The sequence below is a fragment of the Berghia stephanieae genome, chromosome 11 (assembly GCF_034508935.2).
Source record: "Berghia stephanieae isolate SIO BIC M18660-M18661 chromosome 11, UCSD_Bste_1.3, whole genome shotgun sequence".
Lineage (NCBI taxonomy): Eukaryota > Metazoa > Mollusca > Gastropoda > Nudibranchia > Aeolidiidae > Berghia > Berghia stephanieae.
The window spans coordinates 4,954,264-4,979,899 of NC_088370.1; the positions used below are offsets into that span (position 1 = coordinate 4,954,264).

General features: G+C 35.8%; 1 protein-coding gene across 1 annotated transcript; it reads right to left on the reverse strand.

Annotated features, from left to right (window-relative positions):
- Positions 1–839: 839 nt before the first annotated feature.
- On the reverse strand, positions 840–25,428 carry LOC144957153 (proton channel OtopLc-like). The gene is made up of 14 exons (XM_078888171.1): positions 25,367–25,428; positions 21,831–21,940; positions 21,620–21,654; positions 19,699–19,830; positions 19,263–19,416; positions 18,132–18,295; positions 15,339–15,567; positions 13,569–13,688; positions 11,339–11,617; positions 9,992–10,129; positions 4,268–4,434; positions 2,999–3,109; positions 1,537–1,607; positions 840–960 (listed from the first exon to the last, which is right to left on the reverse strand). The coding sequence occupies exons 1-14, from the start codon at positions 25,426–25,428 to the stop codon at positions 882–884; spliced, it is 1,851 nt and encodes a 616-aa protein (XP_078744297.1). The 3' UTR covers positions 840–881.
- Positions 25,429–25,636: the final 208 nt, after the last annotated feature.

Below are 25,636 nucleotides of genomic sequence, written 5' to 3' on the forward strand. Positions count from 1 at the left end.
ATTGGTGGTATGCTCTTGGAATCTACATCTGATCCCTATTTGTTCCCAGTTCCCTTTCGTCTTACTTTCTCTTGGGTGCTTTAATTGTAATTCTAGAACTTTTTACTATCTCATTTTCTTCCTTTTTACGGGCGCTGATATGACCTTAAAGTGTTGCAAGCGCCGTAAAACCCTCAAAAATACAAAATACATGATTTGTAAACATTTGAGTGTATTCCACTAAGTGGGGACCTGTGCTTGTGTATAGATGAGACTTTTAGGTGATCTCAACTCACTCAATCCTAGAGATTTTTGCTTCTTTTCAAAATTGGAAAAAAAAGTGCGTTAAAATGAGCATGTGCATAGATAGTTTTATTCAACTACCATTAACATTTAAATATTAAAAACATTAGCTTTGATATTGCGCCTATAATTTGACTCATAAAAAATGTAATAAATAAAAGTAACCCGGTTAAACTACGGATATAGTTGGTGTCAGGGTTGTGAGAGTTAAACTAAGTACTTTGATAGTGTGCTCTTAGAATCTACATCTTTTCCTATTTGAACCAATTCCCATTTGTCTTACTTTTTATTGGGTGCTTTAATTGTAATTCTAGAACTTTTTACTATCCCATTTTCTTCCTTTTTACTGGCGCTGATATGACCTAAATGTGTAGCAAGTGCCGTGAAACTCTTGAAAACAAAAACAAAACAACTTTTTTGACTATCCCATTTTATCCTTTTTAGTGGCGCTGAAATGACCTATATGTGTCGAAAGCGCCGTAAAACTAAAAAACAAAACAAAAAACAAAAAACAAAAACAAAAGAGACCAAAAAAATAATCAAAACAACACACAAAAAATAACATGAAATTGCTGTTATCAGTTCAGATACGTATTGAATCAATCAATTCTCCTGCCCACGAGACTCGTTTTCCAGGCAAATTTCCAAATGTTGGAGAGACACACCGTGGAATGAAACCTGAGGAATAGTGAAAATAATGATATTATGATAATAATAATAATATATAGAATAATAAAATAATAATAAATAATAATAATATAATAATATAATAATAATAATAACATATAATAACAATAATAATAATAATAATAATAATAATAATAATAACAATAATGATGATGATGATGATAATAAGAGTAAAAATAATAAAGATGATGATGATAATAGGACTTCTACTACTGCTAGTAGTAGTGGTAGTTGTAGTAGTTGTAATTGAAGTAGTAGGAGTAGTATTAGTACCAATATTATTATTATTATTATTATTATTATTATTATTATTATTAGTAGTAGTAGTAGTAGTAGTAGTAATAGTAGTAGTAGTAGTAGTAGTAGTAGGAGTAGTAGTAGTAGTAGTAGTAGTAGTAGTAGTAAAAGTAGTAGTGTAGTAGTAATAGTAGTAGTAGTAGTAGGAGGAGTAGTAGGAGTAGTAGTAGTAGTAGTAGTAGTAGTAGTAGTAGTAGTAGTAGCAGTAGGAATAGTAGAAACAAATCTTGTATCAATAGTAGTAGTAGTAGTTCTAGCTGATGGCTCTACCTGTAGTATATCCCAAGGGGTACAGAGATGTGGGTAAAAATGGACCAGGCATTCGGCCCGTAGAAGTCAACCTGGAGAGGGAAAAATAAAATCATCTTATCTACTATACAGTCATACTGGTTTGTTTGTTTTTTAAAAAGAAAAAAATCAGTCCTTAACTTATTACATGTGTCCTACCGTCTCTAAATGGTATTATGTCGGGATGACTCGAGTGAAAAAAAAATTGAATTTATTGACAAAAACATGAAACTTGGGCTTTGTTTCGATTTGTTATATACTTATCCGACCCAGAGATTTGTTATATAAGAGAATGAAGACAATTTCTCACAATGTAGAAGCCCAAAAAATTGGTATTTACTATCAATTTAATTCTAAAGTCACTTTTCGGGGTCCAATTTATCCCGACATAATACCATTTCGAGACGAAGGGTCACATATGTAAACACCGCCTTACATTATTGGCCAGCAGGATATGGTTTTTGAACTTTCAAAAAGGAATCTTTGAAGCGAATAATTTTCAAACGCCTACCTCTAATTAATGGAGATAAAGATAAAGGGAGTAAATCTGACTCATGAATAAGGGAACTAAGACAAAACTTATTCATGAGTCAGATTTACTCCCCTTTATCTTTATCTCCATTTTATTGACTCATTTAGGCACCTCTAGTAATTGGTTTTACTGCCTCTAATGGCTGACCTTCAGTATCATAAAAGAAAATATAGTTTTGAACGTTGTTTGTATAGTGTAATATCCACTAAACGTGTTCAAAGCGCTTTACAAGGGGTCCCTGGTCAACAGAAACACGTAACATTATGTAGAACGAGACATGACGCCTGTTAGGCGATATTGCAATTATTTTTCTGACAGAGACAAAGCTGTTAACGGCCAGGTACTTATTTTACACCTGAGTACGGTGAGAGAATATGAGTTAGAGGACTCCGCTATCTTCATTATCAAGTTATTTGCTCGCCCACTTTACCGAATAACTCGAGTTTTTACGATATTCATATTTGCGAGAGTTGTTTGGCGAAATTTCAAAAGTTCCGTAAGCAATTGAAATGTGCACTTTATCCTTACCTTAGGTTGTACTTAAACCAATCAGAACGCTGATTTTGAACTTTTTCGTGAAAAATACCATTAACATTCGATTGGCTGGATAACAAAATAAACGTGAGAAAATAAACAAAAAACAACAAGCCTTCCCGCCCCCACAACACAAAACAAAAACAAAGTAAAAAAAAAAAAAAACACCAACAAAAAAAAAAAAGAAAGAAAAACACACACACACACACACACAAAACAAAACAAAAAACAAAAAACAATTACGAAAGCAAAAGATAAAACACAGGACAATACGCCCCCTACATGAACATTTTAAGAAGCTTTTTCATATAATCCTAGAAAAATAATTGCTCTTGTCGTTCTAAATGAAATGCTGACTGAATGAATTTGATTACGTACCTGCACCATGTTGTGTTCCAGACTCTGTGTCTCGAACGTGTTCAAAACCCAAAGGGTGAAGTTGGACACGAGCAGGAAGGTGACGCAGTTACGACCCGGTTTTTGACGTGCCTGCAAGGATTAAATAATAGGTAAAGAAAATGTAATGTCAAAAAAACAAACAAAAAAAAAAAAAACCCCAAACAAACTGGTTCTTATTTCATTGGAAGTGTGTGTAAAACTAACCACTCCTCAGGACGACTGGATACATACCTTGTGTAATCGATCTTCTGGTTTTAGAGTGATGGCATCTTATTTTCTAGTCTAAATATATGCTGGTCGTCGATAAAGATCATACAAACCACACAAAAAACAAAACAAAAACAACAACAAACAAACCAAAAACAACCCAAAAAACAAAAACAAAAATAAAAACAAAACCTACAGCTTTCTCCATAAGGATATTAGCCTACTGTTTGTAAAGTAAGAATTTGACACCAAAACACAACTTTCTCCATCAGAATATTGGCTAACAAGTTGTAAAGTATTGACTTGACACCAAAAAATATCTTTCTCTATTAAAATATTGGCTAACGATTTGTAAACTAAGAACTTGACACTAAAACAAAACTTTATTAGAATATTGGTCATTGATATTTGTATAGTAAGAATTTGTCACTAAAACACAACTTTCGGCATTAGGATACTGGCTAACCTTTTCTAAAGCAAGAACTTGTCACGAAAAATAGCTTTCTCCATAAGAATATTGGCCAATAATCTGGAAAGCAAGAATTTGTCACCCACACAGTTTTCTGTATTCGAATATTGGCCAACCATTTGTCAAGTAAGAAGTTGACACAAGAACACAACACAGTACTCAAAACATCCATTGTCTGTACTATTGGTGGGAACAGTACGGACAATGGTCGTTTCGGGTACAAACCCTTCGTCAGCACAACAGTACCCTTAACGTCCATTGTCGGAACTGTTCCCATTCGAAATCTTTCCATTTTCACCTTTTCGTTATTACTTTCACGGTCCAGGCTTCAGGCAGCCCTCGCCTCTCTCTCTCTCTCTCTCTCTCTCTCTCTCTCTCTCTCTCTCTCTCTCTCTCTCTCTATCCATCGATCTATCTATCTATCTATCTGTCTATCTATCTATCCATCTATCCATCGATCTATCTATCTATCTATCTATCTATCTATCTATCTATCTATCTATCTATCTATCTATCTATCTATCTATCTATCTATCTATCTATCTATCTATCTATTTATCTCTTAGCGTTACCTGTGCATCATTGATAGCGGACACATTTAAACACGTCAGGATAAAAGTGGCCTGGCTACCAGCTTGTACCAACATGACCACGTTGGTCATCACGGTCAGTTTACCGTCCAGGGTGTCTAGATATAACATGGATGCCACAATGCTGAACACGCCGAACAGTCCAAGGCCTGATGGGACAGCAAAATTATTTATATTAACCCTCTCCTTACCAGCCATTTTCAGGATTTCCCCAAAACTTCACACCCAACTAACACAAACATAGATATCTTATCACTCAAACACAATAGCAGTAAGTTCTTGCAATAAATAATTTCTTTAGCAAAACATGCTCTACAACACACTGTTCATTTTCTTTAAATTTTATGATGTACAAATGAAATTTGAATGAGAAAAATGTTGGTTGTATCGTAACGAATGTGACGATTTTCCTATAGTTGGTAAGGAGAGGGTTAAGGAGACTATGATATTGCCACAAATGTGTTACAGTGAATGACATAATCAGTTGGATGGTGAAAAGGTTTGAACTGGGATATGGCCAAGTTTAGTTAGAAGGTCAATTTAAAAAAATCAAAAATGAGTTCTTGTCATAAATGATTAAATCAACCATTTTTGTACATCTTGAGGAAATATCGAAGCTTAATTTCACTTATAAATATTTTGTTACGGCTAGTCAAGTTAGAAAAGTATGAAATTTGAGTTTGAGAAAAGTTGCTGGATACCTTTCCCATACATCTGACCATAACTTCATGAAAAATCACCCGATTTACTTCAAATAAAGATTAAAATGCTCTGGGGAGCATATTCTTTCAGAAAATGCAAAAGAAATGAAAATCCAAAAATTTCACCTTCCGACTGATTACGTAATGCACTGACACATATATCTAGAAAAAAAATGGTTGAAAAATGTGACCCTCCGTCTCAAAACGGTATTATGTCGGAATGAGTCTAAAGTAAAATAATATTTACTCATTTAAAGTAAACATATTGAATGAGTTCGAATATAGATAGAGTTATATTCGTATGATTATCATGTGATAACAAAATCATTTTCTTTCTTTAAAGTGAATGAGCCGTTGGAGGCTGGGCTTTAACAAGCCAACTTTAAGCTATTCTCTCATAGCTTGACACTAATAAAAACTGAACATTTGCCTGTTTTATAAGTTACCTGCGAAGAACCATTTGCTTATTTTAATATCAGAACATTGAGAAACAATTGATCTGTTTATGAATACTGTGAAACCAGAACAATTTCAAGAAGAGACAAATTAACAATATTAGAACAACCTTACAGTTTTGTTGAATATCAAGAACACTCTTTTGGCTTTCTTCTACACGTCTGGATTGTGTTTAGTTAGTTAATTATTAGTTGCCTGTATGACTGTGATGGTTGCAACCTATCTGTGAGATTGTCTGATGTGGTAGCGGTTTGGTAAAGTATTGATAATTAATTGATTTAATTATATATTTTCATATCGCTTTCATATCATATTCATCATCACACATCTCCATCAATTTGTCATCCATCCATTTGATTTCATACTTATTACATCTATCATTTCATCTTTATATCTCATAATATCTTTGTTATATTGTAATAAAATATATCTTCATTTAGCTTCAAAACCTTTATCAACGTATTGTGTTTGGTTATTGATCGGTGTCGTAGCTTGAATATAGCACACATAAACAAGGTTGCAAACTGCGCTACATAAGCATACGGTTTACGTGCGCACTTTGTGACATAATTTGGTGTCAGAAGTGGGATTCTTATTGTTGTGCATTCAAGAGACATCGCGACCAAACAATTGTTGAGACAGGTTAGGGAGTTGTTTGAAACTTGAGATAGATAATATCTTTGAGCTTAAAGCAAATTGGTATCCATTTAATGGTTATAAGACTGTCATTATACGCAAGGTGTAATACAAGTTATTCTGGTAATTTTCATTTGTTCGGTTCTAAGTTGTCAGTCATCTGACATAGTGATACGGATCACTGACTTAGCGCGAAAGCGGTACTCGCGCTGTGAAGCCTCCATTGTCCCCCCTCTCCCTTTTGTAAGGAACGAAGGTGGTTGTTGGGGTAATTTGATTCCGTGTGAGAATCTGGGTGAAGATATTTTGTTGATTCTGAGAGAGAATCTGGGTGAAGACATTTTGTTGATTCTAAGAAAGAATCTGGGTGAAGATATTTTGTTGATTCTGAGAGAGAATCTGGGTGAAGACATTTTGTTGATTCTGTGTAAGAATCTGGGTGAAGATATTTTGTTGATTCTAAGAAAGAATCTGGGTGAAGATATTTTGTTGATTCTGAGAGAGAATCTGGGTGAAGATATTTTGTTGATTCTGAGAGAGAATCTGGGTGAAGACATTTTGTTGATTCTAAGAAAGAATCTGGGTGAAGATATTTTGTTGATTCTGAGAGAGAATCTGGGTGAAGACATTTTGTTGATTCTAAGAAAGAATCTGGGTGAAGATATTTTGTTGATTCTAAGAGAGAATCTGGGTGAAGATATTTTGTTGATTCTAAGAGAGAATCTGGGTGAAGATATTTTGTTGATTCTAAGAAAGAATCTGGGTGAAGATATTTTGTTGATTCTGAGAAAGAATCTGGGTGAAGTTATTTTGTTGATTCTGAGAAAGAATCTGGGTGAAGATAGTTTTTATGATTCCGTGTGGGGAATCTGGGTGAAGCTATTTTGTTGATTCCGTGTGAGGAATCTGGGTGAAGCTATTGTGTTGATTCCGTGTGGGGAATCTGGGTGAAGCGTTGGTTCCGTGTGAGGACCTGTATTAAATCAGTTGTTTTGACTCTAATATACGTCTATATTAAGTCAATGTTTTGATTCTGTGTAGGAATCTGGGTGAAGCGTTGGTTCTGTGTTAGGACCTGTAGTAAATTTGTTTTGATTCTATATTTGAGTCTATATATAGATCAATGTTGAATTCCGTGTAGGAATCGGTATTAATTGCCTGTTTTGAATCTGTTTTGGGATCTATTTGACCGCATATCGTTAATAAGGTTACTTGTAATACCACTTTATTCTACGTGAAAGTAACATTTACGGCAACAGTGTCGATAAACATATTGAAGTTTGTTTATTTGAATTTGAATTGGTTTGATTAATTGTCCTAGAGATGGATATGGAAAGATTAATTAAACCTGGAGAAAAATTGGAGTTAAGGGGTGAAGATCTCCGTGCTTGGGTGACAGCCCAGTTACAAGAAGATGAAGAGAGAAAAGAGAAGGAGAGAGAACGTGCCAAAGAAGAGGAGGAGATAAGCAGAGCACGAGCTCAAAGGCAAGAAGCTCTGATGGAGAAAGAGCTTGAACTGCTTAGGTTAAAGTCGGAGTGTCAGGCTTCCTCCAACAACGACAGTATGACAAGTGACATTCGATCATTTACTCATGCTCCCACTGTTAAGAGTCCTCGACTTCCATGTTTTGACGAAAACAAGGATCATGAACCACCGAAATGCATGACACACGGCAAGGTGGAGTTGAAGTGTGGATGTGTGATGCCGATGTTGTCTGTTGAAGGAAGGGACAACCATGAGCCCAAATAATTGTCGAGATCGATGTGATCTTGAGGCATTTCGATGATCTAACTAAATGTTGTACCAAATTTAGTCTTAGGGGGGAGATATGTAACGAAATGCTTCCGTGTAGGCGTCAGTTTACGACAGGATGTACGTCGTCGTAGTATTAGTTGTTGTTGTTATTGTAATCCCTCTGGAACAACCCTTCTTTTGTTGATACAGGTCGTATCAGATCATGCACCTATGGCCCGGAAGTTTGAATTAAACTACGTAGTGTGGGGGTTATTGTGAGAAAGGCATCAATCTTGTTTTCTCCGTAAACTTATAAGCAAAGTAGGATCCCTGTATTCTACGGGAGTGACTTTGTTATGGTATGGCTTGATTGATATCTCGTAACTATGGGGCTGACGAATTTATTTATCCTTGATATGAGGATGTCCGGTATCAGGATGGGTTGTTGTTGTCCATGATTATGGAATCTGGGGGAGTTTTAAGGAATTTCAGATGTTTACGGATATGACTAACATCCGGTTGTGTGGGTAGAATTTTGCTTCGTTTGCTTGATTTTTGCCTATAAATGCCAGAGTTTTGAGCAGTTTCTTCAGACCACTCAGCGGAGTCTTTTAGGCTCATTGTCTCAAAAGAGACCAGACAGCGGAGTCTTTTAGGCTCATGGTCTCTAAGCGATAACCACAGCGGAGTCTTTTAGGCTCATTTGTTTAACTCTTGTGTAGAGTTGGATTAAAGTCTTGTGTAGACTTTGTAGTGCTCAAAGTTCGAGCTGAAACACGTTTTGTGTTAACTCTTGTGTAGAGTGTGATTTAAGTCTTGTGTAGACTTTGCGGTGCTCAAAGTTTGAGCTGAATCAAGTTGTGTTATAACTCTTGTGTAGAGTTTGATTAAAGTCTTGTGTAGACTTAATTTGTGATTTCTATAATCTGTTCGGCTCTGGTGAGATTTTGAATAATATGTTGTGATTACAATTATGATTGTGTTTTGATATTAATATCATAATATCACTTTAAATTTTGAGTCTCAATTAATTAATCAGATAAATAAATTAATTGTATAATATATTCTTGTTGTAAAGAAAATAAGCTTTTCTTGCTATAAAGCAATATTATTTCATATCTACAAAGTAAAGCAATATTAATCAACATTAATAAATTGATTTGTTAAAGTAAAATAATATTTACTCATTTAAAGTAAACATATTGAATGAGTTCGAATATAGATAGAGTTATATTCGTATGATTATCATGTGATAACAAAATCATTTTCTTTCTTTAAAGTGAATGAGCCGTTGGAGGCTGGGCTTTAACAAGCCAACTTTAAGCTATTCTCTCATAGCTTGACACTAATAAAAACTGAACATTTGCCTGTTTTATAAGTTACCTGCGAAGAACCATTTGCTTATTTTAATATCAGAACATTGAGAAACAATTGATCTGTTTATGAATACTGTGAAACCAGAACAATTTCAAGAAGAGACAAATTAACAATATTAGAACAACCTTACAGTTTTGTTGAATATCAAGAACACTCTTTTGGCTTTCTTCTACACGTCTGGATTGTGTTTAGTTAGTTAGTTAATTATTAGTTGCCTGTATGACTGTGATGGTTGCAACCTATCTGTGAGATTGTCTGATGTGGTAGCGGTTTGGTAAAGTATTGATAATTAATTGATTTAATTATATATTTTCATATCGCTTTCATATCATATTCATCATCACACCATCTCCATCAATTTGTCATCCATCCATTTGATTTCATACTTATTACATCTATCATTTCATCTTTATATCTCATAATATCTTTGTTATATTGTAATAAAATATATCTTCATTTAGCTTCAAAACCTTTATCAACGTATTGTGTTTGGTTATTGATCGGTGTCGTAGCTTGAATATAGCACACATAAACAAGGTTGCAAACTGCGCTACATAAGCATACGGTTTACGTGCGCACTTTGTGACAGAGTCAGACCCCAAAAAGTGAATTTAGAGATAGAATGATGAGAAATTGGACCTTAGAAGTTTTTGTAAAGCAAGAAATAGTATTTATACTCCAGCATAACGTACAGAAATGAAACCCAAGTTTGATATTTGTGGCAAAGAAGTCAATTTCCCTAACAGAGTGGATCCAGACATAATACCGTTTTGACACGGTGGGTCACAAATGTCCGTACCTCCCAAAGAGACCAGAGTGAGGACCTCATCTATTCCTGCGTTGAGTGCTATCGAAAAGTGCATGTCTCTCATCTGGAAGGCAGCTATCACTGTAGCGATTAGAGTCACCACATATATGAAGTCTTCGGACACGTGGCCTGTTCAAACATGTGTATAAGAATGATAATAATTATAATACTAATGATGATGATGATGATGATGATGATGATGATAATATTAATTTAAAAAAATAATGAAAATAATAATGTAATAGTAGTAGTAGTAGTAGTAGTAGTAGTAGTAGTAGTAGTAGTAGTAGTATTATGCTTTATAGAGAAAATCCTGATTCAATTAAAATTAAATTGAGCTTTTATAATATAGCGCAATACCCATTAAACGTGCTCAAAGCGCTATACAAGGGGTCCCTGACCAACAGCAACATTTAACATTTAGGACGGGACATGACGTCTCAGGCGATATTACAATTTTTTTCGCTGTTTATGGCCAGGTACTCATTTCACACCCGAGTACGATGAGATAATGTGAGTAAAGAGCCTTCTCCAAGGACTCAACTATGCGCCGAGCGAGGCTCGAACCCAGGACCTTAAGATCCGAAAGCGAGTGTCATATCATACCACAAGGCCACACCACAGCCGTCACTCACCGTAGCCATCGTTAAGTTATAGCCTGACACTGAAACCCAAAAGGACTGGCATTTTGACGTCATTATTTGGTTTTTGCACCGTCTAGTGAGTTGTTAGTAGAGCTCATGGAAACACGTGGTCCCATTGGTTGAACTATTGAATACAACTCACGATTTGTTTTTTTGTTTGTTTTTTTTTGTGACCAAAGACTGACATTTTGACGTCATTTTTTGGTCAGTGTCAGGCTGGCTCTTAGCGTAGCCATCGTTATGTTATAGCCTGATACTGAAATCCAAAAGGACTGGCAGTTTGACGTCATTATTTGGTTTTTGCACCGCTTAGTGAGTTGTTGTTAGTAGTGCTCATGGAAACAAGTGGTCCCATTGGTTGAACTATTGAATACAACTCACGATTTGTTTTCTTTTGTGGCCAAAGACTGGCATTTTGACGTCATTTTTTGGTCAGTGTCAGGCTATAACTTTACGATGGCCACGGTGTCAGGCTGGCTATAGATAGATCGAAGTTGACGTCACTCCGGTCTTTGTTATTGTTTTTTGCCATCCGCGTTTATGAGTAATGCTCACTGAACTGTATCAACCCGACTATAAACGTTCATAGATACACAGTTTTGTGTGTTGGTCCGTTATACTTCCGGATGACAATGTTATGAGCTTCTTAGCCAAGCGCATACTATCTATAACATAACGATGGCGATGCACTCACCAAGCAATGATCCTGTCATTTGATGCTTGTCAGAGGTTCCGATGATGACGTAGAACCAAATCAGACAACACAAAGCCACAACCAACACGGCCACGCCCAGAAACAAACCCTGACTCGAGCTAGCACAGTCCACGCTCATTCGTTGTTCCCTTCGGGGAGAGTCGCTCTCGTCGTCATCGCTGTCCAGGGCGTTATCGGCTGATGACGTTTCAAAGGTTGTAGTCTGTTTGGTCAACCGCCTCCCCACCCCAACATTGTACCACATGACACACAACACACCTTCGGATAACAAAGAATGAATAAATATAGGAAACATAAGCGTGTTGTTTAAAAATGAAAACAAAACAAACTGGTTCCAATCTCATTGGAAGTGTAAGACCAACTTTTCCAGAGGACTGGATACATATCTTGTGTGAGAATCTTTCTTTGTATTGTGTTGTAGCTAGTGATAGTGACACGATAGAGATAGATAGATAGATAGATAGGTAGATAGATAGATAGATAGGTAGATAGATAGATAGATAGATAGATAGATAGATAGATAGATAGATAGATAGATAGAAAAGGGGGAGAGAGAGAGAGCGAGAGCGAGAGAAAGAATAATAATAATAGAAACACAACAACAAAAAGAAAGAGAAAGAAAAACAAAACAAAACAGTAACAAATAAAAAAAAGACAAAAAAAAAAAGACAAAAAAAAAAAAACAAAAAAACAAACAAAAACAACCCCCCCCCCAAAAAAAAAAAAAACCGAAAAAAAAAAACAACAACAAAGACCAAACAAATAAAAGAACAAGACAAAACAATTATAACAACTTAAGGTAAACTTTGGTATGATACGGGCCTATGTGTTAACCGAACGTAATTATGGGCTTGATGTAACATTCTTGTCCTGGCCAATATTTTAAGTTGGTTTGAGAGTATTTCCATTACAACAACGAGACCATAACAAATTTTTTTTGGGTTATCAGACCTGCAAATAAATACACTTTGATACGAGCAAATAGAAAGTTACAAACACCAAGGGGATTTTCACACCAAAATAAGGAGTAACACTTATTGATGGCTACGGTGTTTGGGTTCACCTGGCGTGTACTTATAAATATGTGCACGAAGTGATAATAATAATAATAATAATAATAATAATAATAATAATAATAATAATAATAATAATAATAAATAATAATATAATAATAATAATAATAATAATAATAATAGTAACAATAATAGTAATAATAATTGTAATGATGCTGACGATGATGATGATGATGATGATGATGATGATGATGATGTATAATAGAAAATAGATGATATAATGAAAATATAAATAATAATATAATAATAATAATAATAATAATAAATAATAATAATAATAATAATAATAATAATAATAATAATAATAAGATAATAATAATAATAATAATAATAATAATAATTAATAATAATAATAATAATAATAATATAATATATGTAATGATGATGATGGATGATGATGATGAGATGATGATGAGATGAGGATGATGATGATAATAATAATAATAATAATAATATAATAATAATAGTAATAGTAATAATATAGTATAATATATTAATATAATAATAATATTAATAATAATAATAATAATAATAATAATAATAATAATAATAATAATAATAATAATAATAATAACAACAACAACAACAACATTAGACTCGTATTTCACCATTTAATTGCCCATACTCTGGAACGACACGTATTTTAATAAAATTGGCCAGAAAACTCGTCCTTCAAATATCGATCGATTTCAACGACCCTCATCTTAGCAAAAAACTCTCATACCTGGGACTTCTGGGACTTCTTCGATGTCCCAGGTTTGAGAGATTTTACCAAGATGAGGGTCGTTGAAATCGATCGATATTTGAAAGATGAGTTTTTGTTGGCCAATTTAATTTAAAAAAAAAAAAAATATTCCAGAGTACGACAGTTAACTGGTTAACCTCTCCATACCACCTACAGCAAAATCGTCACATTTGTTACGACACGATATAAATGTTTCTTATTCAGATTTATTTTGTACGACACAAACTTTGAAGAATGATCTTTTTTTTAATTAATAAGAACATAAAGTTGTTTTGTAGAGAGATTGTTTGAGTTTAAAAAATCCATTTTCTGCTGGGTAAGCATGTCTGCCATTTTGGGAAAATACTGAAAGTGATCGGTAAGGAGAGGGTTAAACAATTGTATTGTGTACCTGCGCAGATAAGACTGTATTCAATAGTACAGGGGAACAGGTAAACAGTGGATGACTCGTGTAGTCTCCCCATCACAGAGTTGGAGTGGCAGCGAAGTTCCGGCAAATTATGTTCCGTTTCTGTGGAATGGTAAACACAAATGAGAAAGTGGTAGTATTTCAGAGCTAATAATAATTGAGCTTTATATAGAGCAATATCCACTACATGTGCTCAAAGCGCTTTACATGGGGTCCCTGGTCAACAGCTAGCACCATTTAACATGTAGGACGGGACATGGCGCCTGTTAGGCGATATTACCATTTTTCGGACAAAGACAACACTGTTAACGGCCAGGTACTCATTTTACACCTGAGTACGGTGAGAGAATGTGAGTAAAGAGCCTTTACCAAGGACTCAACTATGCGCCAAGCACGAGGCTCGAACCCAGGACCTTTCGATCCAAAAGCGAGTGTCATACCACTAGTCCACATAGCCGGAGTTTATCCCGTTTTCTATAGCGTGAAACAGACAATAGCAATTGCTTGCTATACATTGGACCCTAGCAAAGTACTTTCCGTTAGATATAACAGACCCAGCTACCCAGTCACTTCTGGGCGGATGGGGGGGGGGGGGGGGAGTGTCATAGTACTTGACCACGTGTTTGCACAAAATTATGCATAGCATGTACTTGTGAGTTAGATTTTTAAAAAAATATAGATATTATGTTGTGTGATTATGTTTATAATTACAAACAAAATGACAGCCATCTCACCAGAACAACTGGACATACAACAAAACTCACGCATTCAAAGAAAAACCCATTCAAAAACACTAAAACATCAATCCAGATACAACTCAAACATCCTCTAACATTTATTTGCACCTCGCACTATCAAAGACTGGAATGCTCTTCCCGAATCGTGTGCGAACAGATTTAGACACCTTCAAGTGAAGATTATCTTATCTTATCTTATTTTATCTTATCTTATCTTACTAAAGGCTTAATAGGAATTATCCTTTAAATGCCTTATACAATAGTTTATAATTACAGAATCTCATATAGCTTGTATTGTATCATTCACAGACAGTTTTACACAACTTTGAATATCAGGAAAAATGTATCAATACGGCAATCGAAAAATACTATCATAGAATACTGGTAACATTCTTTCACCTAAAACACCGACAACGTCACTCAGCTCTTTGTTACTGTTTTTATACAGTCGTTTTAATGATTAGTTCTCACTAAATTACATCTATCAAAATCTCTAAACGTTTACGGTTACGCATCCTTTTGTGTGCTGGTTCGTTTCATAAGGCTGGCGGATGTTGTGAGTATTTTACCTAAACGCATAGCATTTATAATTTTTTAGTGAGAACTAATCACCAGAACGGCTGTATAGATAATATAATACCAAAGAGTTGAGTGACTTCATCTTCGTTTCCTTCTATAAAGCGTATGAAGTTGACGTCACTCAGGTCTTTGTTATTATAAATTTTTGCCATCCGCGTTTGTGAGTAAATCTCACTAAACTGTATTAACCAGACTTTAAACGTTCAAAGTTACACATAGTTTTTGTGTGTTGGTCCGTTATACTTCCTGATGGCAATGTTGTGAGCTTCTTAGCCAAGCGCATTCTATCTATAGATATCACGTTTAAAGTCTGGTTAATACAGTTTAGTGAGAATTACTCATAAACGTGGATGGCAAAAAGCAAAAACAAAGACCCGAGTGACGTCAACTTCGTACCATCTATACAGATGGTGTTACGCTGCTCCATCCCCCTTACCTTGATCATGATTCACAACGTTAGTTCCATTTGCATCGTTTTCAATAACGGCATCGGCACTCCCATGGCCTGTACCTCCCGCCGACGTGCCATAATACTGTTTCCTCTTGTTCTTATTCATGACGTGTATGGTTTCCACCACGATAGATCGTAGCCACACGCAAATGTTCGTGCCACACATGTGCATCAGGCCAAAACGGGCCAGGCTTTGGTACTTGTGGATTGCCATCTAGCGATGAAATAAAACCATAAAGAAAGAAAGTAAAGTAGCCATTCAGAAACATAAGACATGTTCGAACCACACATGTGCATCAGGCCAAAACGCGCCAGGCTTTGGTACTTGTGGATTGCCATCTAGCGATGAAATAAAACCATAAAGAAAGAAAGTAAAGTAGCCATTCAGAAACATAAGACAGATGTTCGAACCACACATGTGCATCAGGCCAAAACGCGCCAGGCTTTGGTACTTGTGGATTGCCATCTAGAAATGAAATAGAACCATAAGTCAAATCAAATCGAATTAAATGTTTATTTTAGGCCATTGGCCAATAGTCATATAACATCTCTCTGATGTGTTTGTTTTTAAAGGTTTTACGGCGCTTGCAACACATTAAGGTCATTAAAAAGGAAGAAAATCGGATAGTAAAACGTTCTAGAATTACAATTTGAGCACCCAAGAAAAGGTATGACAAAGGGGAATTGGTTCAAATAGGAAACAGATGAAGATTCCAAGAGCACACTATCAGTGTACTTAGTTTGAGATTACCTAAATGTGTCACCCAGACACAAGCACAGGTCCCAACTAAGAGGAATACACTAAAATGTTTACAAATCATATTATATTAACAATTTACAAAAAAATAAAAAAAATAAAAAAAAACCCCAGTAAATTACAGAGGGATGATTTAAAAGGAAAAAATATCATCTCCCAAAACTATTACTATACATTCGACTGTTTCCCTCCCAGCCAAGGAATCCGGCCAGGATCAGGACAAAACTGAGTAATCTCATTCCAAGACACAGACAGAAAGCAATTTGAAAAATAGATATTGGAGGATAGAAGACAGCAAGTACCTCCCTGCCCACTATGGGAGGTAGGGAACCCCACCCAGATAAAGAAAGTAAAGTAGCCATTCAGAAACATAAGACACAGGATGTTCGAACCACACATGTGCATCAGACCAAAACGCGCCAGGCTTTGGTAATTGTGGATTGCCATCAAGCAATGAAATAAAACCATAAAGAAAGAAAGTAAAGTAGCCGTTCAGAACCATAAGGGCTAACCAACACCGGAGACCGACTCCGACGACCCGGCGGCACTGCCGTCCTCTGCCGTCTTCCGGGTAAAGAAGTCGGGCACGGGCAAAATACTAAGAATAAAGAGAAGAGCCGCTAGACCTACCCATAACAAGCACCCGACGTCCTCTTCCGTCTTTTTTTTTTCGAGCTTGATATGGGTAGGTCTAGCGGCTCTTCTCTTTATTCATAGTATTTTGTTCGTGCCCGACGTCTTTATCCGGAATATGGCAGAGGACGGCAGTGCCGGGTCGTCGGAGTCAGTCTCCGGTGTGGGTTAGCCCTTAGACTCACGAAGCAGTTCATCCCATTAATTCTTAAATTCTTTATTTTTACATTTTTACGAATGTACATATAAATTCAAAACTAGGGGTCATAGGGACAACATATTATTTCACTTTGTAAAATTGATACATATACATATGTATATATCGAGCAGAACTTGAATTATGGACTCTCCTATCCAAAGGCGAGTGTCATATCACAAGACCAAATAGCCGCACAATCATCTAAGTGAATTATACTGTTTCTTGCATCAATATTTCGATTAATATTTTAAAAGAATGGTAGAATTTATTTACTGGGTTATTTAGTATCTTTTATCCAACTATTTAAAAAGTGTTCATTTCAAGCACACACACACACACACACACACACACACACTAATAAAAAAATAATTAATTAATTGGAAAAAAGAAAAGACAAGAGACCAACGTGTACTGTTTTGTAGATCTGATAACTCGAATTGTTGTGGTCTCGTTGTTGTAATGGGGATAGGTACTCTCAACTCAAACCGACGCAAAAGATCATCCATTACAAAGTGTTAAATCAAGCCCATAATAAGATTCAATAGGCTGATGTCACGTCCGTCCAGCAACCAGCAGCTTGGTTCTAAATAAAGAAAATCGGTACTTCACATTCTCATGTCATGTGATCAGAATGTATAAAAGCCAAAACACAATCAGATTTATAATGTTTTTCTCCTCTAGTTACACTTTTATGCTCGTCGTAGAAGTATTTCATAAGGGCGTCCGCCATTGTTCCAGATAGTTTAGAACTAGTTACTAAGTTACTATGTGTCATTCCGAGGGAAGTGACGTCACGACTGTTGAAGCCTATTGCGTTCGATTATCAGACCTGCTAAATTGTGGACAAACACAAGACCAATGCATGAACTAAGAGCTTAGAGCTTTTTGTTTATATAGCGCAATATCCACTAAACATGCTCAAAGCGCTTTACAAGGGGTCCCTGGCCAACTGCAACATATAACATGTCGGACGGGACATGACGCCTGTTAGGCGATATTACATTTTTTTCCGGACAGAGACAAGGCTGTTAACGGCCAGGTACTCATTATACACCTGAGTGCGGTGAGAGAATGTGGCTAAAGAGCCTTTTCCAAGGACTCATCTCTGCGCCGAGCGAGGCTCGAACCCAGGACCTTCCTATCCGAAAGCGAGTTTCATACCACGAGACCACATAGCCGCACAACTAACCTTAGAGTTCCTGAATATGAAGTACATTTGGCTGAATGTGAAGCACATGTGTACAAACGGCTTGAGGGCCTGATATACATCACTGCAAGGATGATCTGAAAAAGTCATGTCAAGGAAGTGTCCGAACACCACGGCGCTGTGAATCATGGAACCCACCCCAAAACCTGGAAAGGGAGATAAAACAATGTTTAAGGATTACCGAGGACGAAACTTACACGAGCCCTGTGTGTGGAATCGAGGTCAAAACCTGGAAAGGGAGACAACACAATATTTAAGGATTACCGAGGACGAAACTTACACGAGCCCTGTGTGTGGAATCGAGGTCAAAACCTGAAAAGGGAGACAACACAATATTTAAGGATTACCGAGGACGAAACTTACACGAGCCCTGTGTGTGGAATCGAGGTCAAAACCCGGAAAGGGAGACAACACAATATTTAAAGATTACAGAGGACGAAACTTACACGAGCCCTGTGTGTGGAATCGAGGTCAAAACCCGGAAAGGGAGACAACACAATATTTAAAGATTACAGAGGACGAAACTTACACGAACCCTGTGTGTGGAATCGAGGTCAAAACCTGGAAAGGGAGACAACACAATATTTAAAGATTACCAAGGACGAAACTTCCACGAACCCTGTGTGTGGAATCGAGGTCAAAACCTGGAAAGGGAGACAACACAATATTTAAGGATTACCGAGGACGAAACTTCCACGAACCCTGTGTGTGGAATCGAGGTCAAAACATGGAAAGGGAGACAACACAATATTTAAGGATTACCGAGGACGAAGCTTACACGAGCCCTGTGTGTAGAATCGAGGTCAAAACCTGGAAAGGGAGACAACAATATTTAAGGATTACCGAAGACGAAACTTACACGAGCCCTGTGTGTGGAATCGAGGTCAAAACCTGGAAAGGGAGACAACACAAAAATGACTGATTACCGAGTATATGTAACTTCCACGAACCTTATGAAACCCACGACAAAACATGGAAAGGGAGACAAAACAATAATTTCTGATTATCAAGTATGTAACTCCAGAGACAATGTGGACAACATATTACCCAGTTGAGACGATGTATCACATTAATTTATTTATTTACTGAATAATTTATTTATTTACTTCTTACCGACAGCCCCCATCCTAAGGTAAAAGCTCCCCGTCTGGTTGCTTCCCGTTGATATGAAAGCAATCTTGGTGTTTCGGGACTTCCCGGTACTGGTCGTGCTTGGATGGTTGGATGAAGTCTCCAAAGCATTGATAGAATCAGAAAGATGGGATGTCTGTTTGAAGAGAAGACATCGTGGTCAGTGGTCATGACATATCATATTAAACAGAATGCCAACTACTATAAAATAAATATGCTAAATACTCGTATATAGACATGAGTTTATTTATTCACCACCACCATCACCATCATCATCATCATCATCATCATCATTATCATCATCATCATCATCATCATCTTCATCATCATCATCAGCAACAACTATAACACAAAAACAACAACAACAACAACAACAATAAACAATAACAATAAAAGCTAAAAGTAGATATTACATTACATGTCTCAGTCTAAAGGGCCTAGTAATCTTTTGGGAGACCGACGCCAAGGAAATACCGTTCGTCCTTAGTAGAAATGTGTAGACATAGACCAAGAACGCTATGGACACCAGATACAGGTACAGGTAGAATAACTGTGGATGGAAAATGAATAAATAAAATAATAAATAAAAATAATACAAGAGGGCCTTTATACGACATGCTAACAATCAAATTTTCTTCATTTTGGCATGAGTCAAGCTTACATCTAATCTTAGCAATTAAAAAAAAATAGTTTACAAACACGTCTGGTGAAATATTTCTATCTATCTTACCTAGCATGACATTCGTTTTTTGATTTACCACTCATTTCATTGTGTTTTTATGTTTTTAAGGGTTTTACGGCGCTTGCAACACATTGAGGTCTTATCAGCGCCAGTAAAAAGGAAGAAAATGGGACAGTAAAAAGTTCTAGAATTACAATTAAAGCACCGAAGAAAGGGTAAGACAAAGGGGAGTGGTTCAAATAGGGAATCGGTGTAGATTCCAAAGCACACTATCAAAGTACTTAGTTTGAGATCACCTAAATGTTTCACCCAGACACTAGCACAAGATCCCACTAAGAGGAATACACTCAAATGTTTACAAATCATATGTTAAGAATAAAAAATAAATACATAACAGAGAGATGTTTTACAAGGAAGAAAATATCATCTCCCAAAACTATAACTATACATTCGACTGTTTCCCTCTCAGCCAAGGACTCTGGCAGGGTCCGGACAAAACCAAGTAATCTCATTCCAAGACAAAGACAGTCAGCAATTGGAAAACAGATATAAGGAGATATAAGACACAGCAAGTACCTCGCTGCCCACTATGGGAGATAAGATACCCCCAGCACTCATTTCATTAACAACATTGAAATAGGTGGAACATGCGTTAATTTTACTACTGTAATACAATCCCTTTTCAGAAATACTGTCATTTTGTTTTTCATTTCATTAACACATTGATTATAAATAACACGGTCATCTTGGTTGTTTGTTTGAAGCCATCTCCTTTCTGCCGCCCGATGTGGGTAAGAACCCGAAACGGCAGAGCATCTAGTCGAACGGTGTGTTGTGACGATGCTACCGGGCGGGTTCGCGACGGTGCAAGAACGCGGACCGGACTTTCCTGATTGGGTCGATCGTCATAACATAGTAGTGTGAAAACCATAAGAGGCTGCTGCCGCACATCGACGCTGTTTAGAATGCTGTACATCAGCGGTGATCCACGGCGCAGAAGGTCGATCTGACATAATCCTAGTTCGTAGAGGCGCATGATGATCCAATACAGCACGGAGACAGGCATTGTAAATTTCACCAGGATTATGTGACTCACCGTGGCCTTCGTAAAGTTATGGCCTGACACTGACCAAAAATGACGTCAAAATGCCTGTCTTTTGCAACAAAAGAAAACAAATCGTGAGTTGTATTCACTAGTTCAGCCAATGAAATAACTTGTTTCCACGAGCTCTACTAACGACAACTCACTAGACGGTGCAAAAAAAAAAAAAACAACAAATAATGACGTCAAACTGCCAGTCCTTTTGGATTTCAGTATCAGGCTATAACATAACAATGGCTACGGACTCACCCACCTCAAACCTCTTTGACGATATCTATATCAAACTATGGATCACTCACCTCAAATCTATCAGGAGACACTTAGATACCTTACCCCTCCTTCATGTCTTTAAAATGTCGCGACACTCACATAAAAGCTCCACACAACACTTACCTCAAACCTGCTTGCCTGAACAGCTCACATCAAAGCTCCACACAACACTTACCTCAAACCTGCTTGCCTAAACAGCTCACATCAAAGCTACACACAACAACACTCACCTCAAACCTGCTTGCCTAAACAGCCCACATGAAAGCTACACACAACAACACTCACCTCAAACCTGGTTGCCTGAACAGACTCACACAAAGCTTACAGCACCCAAAAACACCACCATAAACCTGCCCTTGCACAACAGCTCAGCATAAAAGCAAACAACTAGACAGATCATCATCCTTTAAACCTGCTTCCGTTAAACGCCACATGTATACGACACAACACATTTCTAATCAGATTTTGACTCAAACTTGGTAGTGAAGAGTCTTGCGATTAAATGGCTTCTGAATGGATCGAGAAGCACCAGGCACCAGACGAACCAAAGATGCTTGTACATGCCACTTTTGGTATACACGCCAGTAAAAGAGAATGAGTAAAATTCTGGAATTACAATAAAGCAACAAGAGAAATAAGACAAAGGAATGGAACAAATAGGATCAGATGAATTACAAAGCATACACAATGTACTTAGTTTGAGATCACTATAAGTTCATCGGACACAGACAAAATCCAACAAAGAAGAATACACTCATTGTTACATAACATAAATAACAATTTTTAACAGAGAGATGATTTCAGAAAAATACATTCCAAAAAACTTTGATGTTTTGGAGACGAGGAGGGTAACTATTGCAAGAAGAAAGTGTTGATAATAGGGTAGAGAAATGGTGGAGTCAGACTCACAAGAGAGGAGAGAGAGAGAGAGAGAGAGAGAGAGAGAGAGAGAGAGAGAGAGAGAGAGAGAGAGAGAGAGAGAGAGAGGGGGAGAAAGATGCAAAAGGCAGCTCAAATCAACGGTCTTTTTGGAAAAGACAGGAATGAAATATAACGAGTTACAAATTATAGCGAAACCAAAAAGAGAGCGAGGAAGAAAGAAAGAACGATCTGTACTTTGATAATGTTTGATTCACTGTTGTATAGATAGTATGCGCTTGGCTAAGAAGCTCATAAACATTGCCATCCGGAAGTGTAACGGACCAACACACAAAACTATAAATTTTGTGTAACCTTGAACTTTTAGTCTGGATAATACAGTTAAGTGAGAATTACTCATAAACGTGGATTGCAAAAAACAATAACAAAGGCTCGATTGACGTCAACTTCATTCTATCTATACCTCATATTTAGATATTTTCTGTTTTTATGACTGGATTGGGATTTGCAGCGATATTTTGCTTTAAAAAACAAGCATTACCGGATATTCAAAGGTCAATAGATCTAATCAACCACTATTTAAGATATGATAAGATATGATATGATATGATATGATATATGATATGATATATGATATGATATGATATGATATGATATGCTAATAATAAATAAATAAATAATAATAATAATAATAATAATAACAATAACAATAATAATGCTAATAATGATGATAATAATGATGATAATAATAATGATAATAATGATAATAATAATATAATAATAATAATAATAATAATAATAATAATAATAATAATAATATAATAATAATAATAATAATAATAATAATAATAATAATAATGATAATAATAATAATAATATTAATGATGATGACGATGATGATGATAATAATAATAATAATAATACTTTATTCATCCAAAGGGAATTTTTATGATATGCTATGATAGACTTTTAATGTGACCAACGTTTCACACTGCAAGCCATATTGTTTGTTGACAATTCAATTTATAAAGGTAACCGGAAATATAAGACTGAGATAAGAATTATTAACTTTAAAAATCAACAACATTTACCCTCACAATGTCTAAGTAACACTACAAAATCACTACAAATTATGTAGTTTACCCTCACAATGTCTAAGTAACACTACAAAATCACTACAAATTATGTAGTTTACCCTCACAATGTCTAAGTAACACTTCAAAATCACTACAAATTATGTAGTTTACCCTCACAATGTCTAAGTAACACTTCAAAATCACTACAAATTATGTAGTTTACCCTCACAATGTCTAAGTAACACTTCAAAATCACTACAAATTATGTAGTTTACCCTCACAATGTCTAAGTAACACTTCAAAATCACTACAAATTATGTAGTTTACCCTCACAATGTCTAAGTAACACTTCAAAATCACTACAAATTATGTAGTTTACCCTCACAATGTCTAAGTAACACTTCAAAATCACTACAAATTATGTAGTTTACCCTCACAATGTCTAAGTAACACTTCAAAATCACTACAAATTATGTAGTTTACCCTCACAATGTCTAAGTAACACTTCAAAATCACTACAAATTATGTAGTTTACCCTCACAATGTCTAAGTAACACTTCAAAATCACTACAAATTATGTAGTTTACCCTCACAATGTCTAAGTAACACTTCAAAATCACTACAAATTATGCAGTTTACCCTCACAATGTCTAAGTAACACTTCAAAATCACTACAAATTATGTAGTTTTAGTAAGTTTTAATAAATTAGAGATGAGCATGAACTGAAATTGGAGCCAAAATTCCGCAAATCTACGAATTTTTGGTAATAATAGGCAGGTCTTTACGATTGAAAAAAAGAATGCGCTTTTATATAGCGCAATATCCACTAAATGTGCTCAAAGCGCTTTACAAGGGGTCCCTGGCCAACAGCAACATTTAACATGGAGGACGGGACATGACGCCTGTTAGGCGATATTACAATTTTTTTCGTACAGAGACAACGCTGTTAACGACCAGGTACTCATTTTACACCCGAGTACGGTGAGAGAATGTGAGTAAAGAGCCTTTCCAAGGACTCTCATCTATGCGGCCGCAAATCTACGAATTTTTCGTAATAATAGGTAGTATGCGCTTGGCTAAGAAGCTCATAACATTGCCATCCGGAAGTATAACGGACCTACACACAAAACTGTGTGTATCCATGAACATTTATAGTCAGGTTAATACAGTTCAGTGAGCATTACTCATAAACGCGGATGGCGAAAACCAATAACAAAGACCTGAGTGACGTCATCTTCGAACTATCTATAGGCAGGTCTTTACGATTGAATAGCCAGTCGTTTTGCTTACAGGAAATATTATAATATGGAGTATGATGAAGATGGTGATGGTGTTATAGGGGAATGGTGAAAATGAAGGATTGTAACGAATATTTTAGGAAAGTTGTTGTGATGATGATGATGATGATTATGATGATGATGAGGATGATGATGATGATGATGATGATGTTGTTGATGCCGTTTTTTTCGATGACTACGATGATGTTACTAGTGTGCATCTGTGTAGGTGTGTCTATGTCAATATAGTATTGTTATAAATGTGTAACCAAATGACAAATTGCCACTTTCTTGAGGACAATAAAGATTTATTATTATGATCATCGTCATTATTATTATTATTATTATTATTATTATTATTATTATTATTATTATTATTATTATTATTATTATTATTATTATCATTATCATTATCATTATCCATCATCATCATCATCATCATCATCATCATTATCATTATTATTATCATTATTATTATCATTATCATTATTATCATTATCATTATTATCATTATCATTATCATTATTATCATCATTATCATTATCATTATCATGAATGTTATTATCATTATCATTATCATTATTATTATTTTTATTACTATTACTATTACCATTACCATTACCATTACCATTACTATTGCATTATTGCTAATATATTATTATTATTATATTATATCACATCATCATCATCATCATTCATCATCATCATCATCATCATCATCATCTTATTATTATTATTATTACATGTTATTGTTGTGTCGTCTGTTAGTGCGTTCTCTTCTCTTTCCTGTAAACCTTACTCTTCGTGGCTTTCCCACCTAGTACCATCGTCTTTGAATGCTTGAGTAAGAATGTGATACATCCTACTCTGTATCAATTACTGTCACTGTCAACCTAGGATGGGGGAAAGGAGTTTGAATGAAAGTGCATTTCCTAAGAGTTCAGTTTGTGTTTGTACGTTGACTAGTGAGGAACATTAACCACTAGCTCAACCTATACTTAGTTTTATACAACCTTTATTTCGTGCCTATTTTCTACTGTATTCTATATATTATATTATGTGTGTGTCG